The sequence below is a fragment of the Lycium ferocissimum genome, chromosome 11 (assembly GCF_029784015.1).
Source record: "Lycium ferocissimum isolate CSIRO_LF1 chromosome 11, AGI_CSIRO_Lferr_CH_V1, whole genome shotgun sequence".
Classification (NCBI taxonomy): Eukaryota; Viridiplantae; Streptophyta; class Magnoliopsida; order Solanales; family Solanaceae; genus Lycium; species Lycium ferocissimum.
In genome coordinates, this window is record NC_081352.1 from 36,168,794 (window position 1) to 36,175,730 (window position 6,937).

The following is a 6,937-nucleotide window of genomic DNA, read 5'->3' on the forward strand; positions in this document are numbered from 1 at the left end:
GAATACTCTGCATGCCTTGTGGAAGACACCGAGATATTTTCTTGTTTAACAAAAATCAACATAAAGTACATGATTGTACTGGACCAAACTACTTTTTGCCCCTTTAAAAGTTAACGAAAAGTGCAAATATACAAAGGAGCGATTCTAACGTAGATTTTTTATTAATAATTCTTCAAAATCACGTTATTTCTTGCTAATATAATGTTAAGATGGACGTGCAACGACACAAGATGGAACAAATTTTTTATAAATGATTGCATTTGGAGGGTGCCAGTGACACACATAAATGGTAAAATGAATTAAAGTCGCCTGAGATGATTTCATCATATATTGGGTAAATATTCAATTGAACTTGAGAACTTTTCTGCCTCTAATTTCATCGAACTCACTCAAAATAAATGAGTTTTGAATTCTTTCAATCCGCCCCGCCCTGCAACCTCTTGAAGCTTAATTTCTTTCTTCAACTCGCCCGCCCTACCCCACATAGGATCAACCCACCCGCCCTGTACTCCACTTCGCCCCATTTTCATTCCTACCTACAACAAACAACAGCTAATAACATACTCAGTATAATCTCACAAGTGGAGTGTAGGGAAGATAGAATGTACAACAGACCTTACCTCTACCTTTGCGGGTAGATAGGCTGTGACACTCAGCTCTCACAAGTGGAGTGTAGGGAGGATAGAATGTACGACAAACCTTACCTCTACCTTTGCGGGTAGATAGACTGTGACACTCAGCTCAAAAGATATCCCTACCTACAATTTCACTGAAGTAATGTAAATTTAGTTATAAAAATGTATACTAATAGAAACAAACAAATCTTTTTTTAAGAAAGAGCAAGGCAGTAGTGTATATTGATGATGTGGGGACTGGGGAATGATAATGGGAGGTTCAAAAACAGCAAAGAAACAAAACAATTTTTGTGTAGAATTAGGTTAGAAACTTAATATAGTAATTGGTGCAGAGCTTGTGGTCGGATAACTTATGGACATGCCCCAATTATATGAATCTAATAGATCTATCTATGAGTTTGTTAATTAGACGTTATCCTAACTTGTTCCACCTCTTTTGCAACACTCTCCCACGAAACTTTTATTTCTCATGCTTTTTTTTTTGTGTGTTTCCTTAAAACCAAGAATATATAAAGTCTTTCTTTCAATGTGCATGATTTTGTATTAACTTCCATACCGAATTGAGCAATGTTATGCTAGGTGGGTTTCGTGACACAAGATGATGTGCTTTTTCCATTCACAAGTCTTCTACAGCTGTGTATTAACGATTAGAGGCTGGTTCAAAATTTTAAATTTAAGGGCTTTGAATTCTAGAAAAAGATAGTTTACTGCGTTTGAACAAATTACTTTATAAATATTAATGGATTTCTTAATCCAAATATATGATTTTGTCCGAAACTAATGAAAAATTACTTTTATACATATTAATGGATTTCTTAATGCAAATATATGATTTTGTCCAAAACTAACGAGTTCTGCCGAATCTGTAACTAAAACTCTAGCTCAACTTTTGTTAACAACATTGTATCGTATATCTATTTGCTTAAGGAACAATCCAATGGTTAAGCGAACATAAATTAAGTTGCAGTTTTGCGAGTTTAGATTTCAAGTAGTGCTTACTTAGAGACAGATTCTTAATCTAAAGTAAATGAGTTCAATCATTACAATTTTTTGTATTTGACTTCAAAATAATGAGTTCGGAATTTAATATTTTTTGAAATTTATATGTTCTTGGAAGAAAATATTGGAATCAGTTTACTGTTATGCATCCGCGTTTGTTCTTAGTGCTGCTTAGTTAAATATTTCATAAAATCCCTTTGCTAACCAAGAGAAAAAGAAAACATTTTGCTTTATACTGGACCCAAACTTGTCAAAATAATACTTTTAAAAGATTACCTACAAATAGTTTTGTCCCACCAAATTATAGAAGAAAAAGAAATACAATGTTGTTCTTTGCTTCTATTCTCTCTGATCAGCTGTTCTTAACAAGAGAATAGGTGCTGGCCAGGTACTAAAAACAATATGTTACTACAACAATCATATTGTGGCTGAATAATGAGACACACATACAAAATTTTAATGTCTCAAATATATATTAAGTGTTTGACAAATCAAAAATTGCAAGTGTATCAGCTTGCATTACTCCCTCTTATCAGCTTGTAATTTTTCAATAGTATCTTTATGCCATTCTGCCTTGTACCTAAGTTAGATCCAAGAAAGTAGAACATGAAGATAATATCTTAACTCTTAAATAAATTGGACTTCCAAATATAAAGAAAATTCAATATCTATTTCTTCGTCACACCAAGCCTCATAAGTGCAACATAAGCCAATAACCTGTAACCCACAAGCATTATAGCCAATGCAACAACGGATATTGCTTTATCTCCGAGCCCTACGGACTTTATCGCGGGAATATCTTCGACGTAACAAGTTGCATTTATGCCACAGGGATATGTTTCCCCTGCCTCAAGCTGCGAACCTATCAAGAGCTTGTACGTATACTGACTAATCGATATGTATTTGATCCAGGCAATGAAACTTGGAACACGGCGAACGAAATATCCTCCAACTAGGGTGAACGACAACATGATTACTGACCCGAGTATAGTAGCTGATCTTTGGTTCATGACAAATGCACCAATTGCGAGTCCGAGGCCTTGTGCAACTAGTACACCATAGAGGAGGGTGAATAAGGTAGAGAAAAAATTCGTTGCAAACGGTTTTAGGCCCGTTGTCCAGTATGTTATGATGACAAAGATAGTTGGAAGTACTAGCTCCATGGGAAGATCACCAACGGTTCTTGACATGAAGTATGAAGAGAGTCGATACATGCCCGAAGATCTTTCCTTCTCCAGCATCATCCTTTCTTGCGGGAACGTAAAAATAGCTTGGAAGAGAGGATAGAAGCCCCAGAATGAAGAGTAAAAGAACAAAAGCCCAATCTGCACCAATTGGTAAAATTAGAACTCATAGGGGTTGTCTGATTCGAAGACTAGTTATGCAGGGATTGTAACACATACATTAATAACACAAGAATTGTAATGCAGAGATTGTTTCATGTTTGATGTTTTAAGGAAACACAAGATATAAATTTGAAGTGTGCGAGAGTATTTTTGTCATTTTCAATTATAATCCATGTATAACTTATAGCTGTATTCTTATTCTACATTCTACCTTGCATAAAATAATACACGGCTTCATGCATATGCATTTATGATTTATGCGGAAAACAAAAAAGCAACCAAACAATGTAGCAATATTACATCCAGAGTTTTATGCTATGATAAGGTGTGCTTATTCCACCAACCAAATGGGCTTATGGGCTCTTATTTCTGGTTCATCGGCCCAAAATGGTATCGTGACAACAATAATCACGCCACAAAATTATGGACTCAATTCCCATCGGTTATTTGGTACATTATTAGTTCAAAGGCACAGAAAGAATACCATCTTTTGAGTTAAACTAAGGCGGCTAAACTTTTGTCCGAATTTGGTATGAAAAAGAGGAAGTACCGAGTACCTGATCTTCTATGTCACTAGATTGCCACCATAATAATGCACACAAGACAGCGACCACTAAGACCTGTCCAATCTTGATGGCCGAGAAAGATTCGTGCTTCCGTTCTTTCATTCCTCTTCTGAACAATACTGAGAATTGCTGCCACCAAGTGTTAGACCATTGACTGAATTTCCCTTTCTGTAGTTTTTCATGAAGTTGACTGTCATCAAATTTTTGCAGTTCTTCCTTCACGCTATCCAACAGATTGGTTTCGAAAGCAGTTACCAAAGTTTGCTTGATTGATGCTTGATCTTCTTTTGGATCATCTAAGACACCTGCACCAATTTAAGATGCACCGGTTCAACTATCATACGAATTTAATTTTCTATAAGTCAATGTATACATGACATTTTTATAAACACGACGAAGAATTTGTCTTGAAAAAGTGAAGGAAATCCCAATCCCAGCGACATTGCCAATAAATGATGGTGTTTGCTGCAACAAAATCCTGTTGAGATTATTCTTATTTAAGAGATGATCGTAATGAACTGATCCATTAGCATAGTTCAATTTTAGGCTAGTGTCTCTGCTATCTTTATGTGCGACTTTCGAAGCCTTAGATCACACTATATTCTAATCCAATAGAAGGTGTAACAAGAGAAAGTTATAAATAAAGTTCAAAACATGTTAATGACGAGAATATAAGCTTAATTAACAAGTGCCCAGCCAGCTAGCTATAAAGCTAGCCCCTGCAAGGGCAGAGACATGACAATATCTCAAACTAACGCGAAAATAACTCTTGAGAATACTAGTAAAAGCATAGATGAACATACCATTTGCAAGATCTAACAAGAAGTCGGACGGATTCATAGCGACTAAGGGGGAAAATCCAATACTCGAAAAATATGCCATAACATCTTCGCCTCTCCCAAAGTACAAAGGATTTCCTTCCGATAATAACAACACTTTGTGGAACATGTAAAACAGCCTACTTGAAGGTTGGTGTATTGTCATCACTATTGTTCTCCCACCCTTCACTAATTCCCACAAAGTTGACACAATCTTTTGAGCCGTTGTTGAATCAAGACCCGATGTTGGTTCATCCAAAAACAACAAACTTGGATTAATAAGCATTTCTTGCCCAATGCTGACTCTTTTCCGCTCCCCTCCAGAAACTCCTCTCAATAGCGGATCTCCAATAATACTATCCTTGCAATTTGTTAATCCCAATTGAGAAATTACAGCCTCAACGTGCGTGACTTTTTCCACGTGCGATAAGGTTTTAGGCAATCGAAGCAGGGCAGTGAATACAAGTGTTTCGGTCACTGTGAGGTGAGGGTAAAGAACGTCATCTTGAGTAACAAATCCAGTGTAACGCTTCATGGCATTGGTGAATGGCTTTCCATTGTAAGTTATAGTGCCAGCAAGACGCCCACTCAGTCGACCTCCTAATCCAGTTAATAGAGTTGTTTTACCACTGCCCGACGGGCCTAACATGGCCAGCATTTCACCGGGGAATACTATACCCGTTATCCCCTTTAAGATTATTTTCTCTTCGTCCGATGTAGAGGAACCGTTGCACATATCTTCAGTCTTGGGCTTAATCTTGTACACAACATTCTCAAACTGCACATGTCAATCACCCAAAGCATTTTAGCAAGTAACATACTCACTAAATCAAAGTTATGCTAGGATGACTCATGTAAAAATAGAATTTAAAAAAGATTCTGTGGCTTCACGATGGATGATGAGAATCAGTACACAATCATTTCTATTATATATGTGCATATGTTTTCTTTCCCCACAAAAGCAAGTACTACTCCCTCTGTCTTATTTAACTTGATTCTTATACTATATATTTTTCTTTTTTACTTGTCCTTTTTAGCAATTCAAGAGAGATTTATAGTTTTCTTTCAATATTACCCTTATTATTAAGTAATTATATAAAGTAATAGTACTAGTCAAACTTAATTTTTCAAGCATAATTAATAAGGATAATTTAGTAAAACAAACCCCTAATAAATAATTTCTTAAGGGGAGTGTCAAGTCAACAAGCGCCAAGTAAATTGAAACGGGGGAGTGTTAATTAGGGTGGGGTGCAAACAATGGTGGAGACAAGATTTTCACTGAGAGGATTCGATTCAACATCTACTCTATATAGTTATATAGATATGTAGTTTTTTGGCGAACCCCCTTATGGCAGCCTAGCTCCGCGCTGGGATGCAACATAGACTCAACGAATTCAATTGAATGTTAAGTTCCAAACCAATAATAATGGCTCTGTAACTAATCCACCATGGTTCATATGAGAGACCGAAGAAGTAAACAAACTACATTAATTGGCAAAACAAAGTACTAAAAGAATAATTAAGCGACAATGAAATTGGAGTTTAAAAAATAAAAATAAAAAAAATCAAGTATATGCACGATTGGAATTGGAAAAATTTTATATAACAAAACGAATCATCAGACAAAACAAATGTGTTCAAACAAGAATGTTAATTCATTTTTCATTAATTTGAACGAATTTCAGATTCAAACAGATGCATGCATGCAAGTTTTAAGATAATCAATAGAAACTATCATCAGATTATCAGAATAATAATAATTAGATTATACTATAAAGTTTAACATGGATCACATCAATTAATTAATTACCTTGAGAGTGACAGGAAGATTAGTTTTTTTGAAGATGGCGGCACTTTCAAGCTCCATTTCAATTTAAGCTTTTTCTTTTTCCTCTCTTCCCTGGAGAGGAAAAGAGAGGAAAAAAAAGGAGAAATGAGATAGACCAGAATTTGATGTCTATATATATCGGTTGTAAATGTTGTTGGGTATACGTGAAGTTTGGAAAGGATTGATACGTGTTACAACATATAAAGAGGAGTAATAAATGATTTAAACTAAAACACTATAGAAGTATGAGAAATTACGCAATTAACGCATAAAACAGGTGTGAATATATATATATATATATATATATATATACATGTAATCTATGGGCATTTTGGGTGAATCCAGGACTGAGAATTAGCTTGACGGAATATAGCTCCTTATCTAATGAAAAATCAGTACAGTCAAACCTTTCTAGAACATTACCATTGGGTGTACAAACAGGTGTGAATATATATATATATATTTTGTAATCTATGTGCGTAGAATGACTGAGAATTAGCTTGACGGAATTATAGCTACTAATGAAAAATCTAATAATAACATTGACATTTAAATAATATTTTTTTTTAATTATATTCAATTGTAAAATCTTTAATCTTAATTACAATTTGTATAACAGGGAATTTTTTTAAATGATGGAAATATACATTCATATAATATTATTTGTCATAAATAATGTATTAAAGTATCAAAATATTTGATCAAAATTTCTAGACCTATTATTGGTAATCTCTAGACGAAAAGA

At 34.7% G+C, this 6,937-nt stretch overlaps 1 protein-coding gene across 1 annotated transcript; it reads right to left on the bottom strand.

The window, feature by feature from the left end:
• Positions 1-1,948: 1,948 nt before the first annotated feature.
• LOC132036489 (ABC transporter G family member 9-like) lies at positions 1,949-6,316 on the bottom strand. Its single transcript, XM_059426843.1, has 4 exons — positions 6,175-6,316; positions 4,350-5,142; positions 3,538-3,851; positions 1,949-2,959 (listed from the first exon to the last, which is right to left on the bottom strand). Exons 1-4 carry the CDS (start codon positions 6,229-6,231, stop codon positions 2,303-2,305), a joined length of 1,821 nt encoding a protein of 606 aa, XP_059282826.1. The 5' UTR covers positions 6,232-6,316; the 3' UTR covers positions 1,949-2,302.
• Positions 6,317-6,937: the final 621 nt, after the last annotated feature.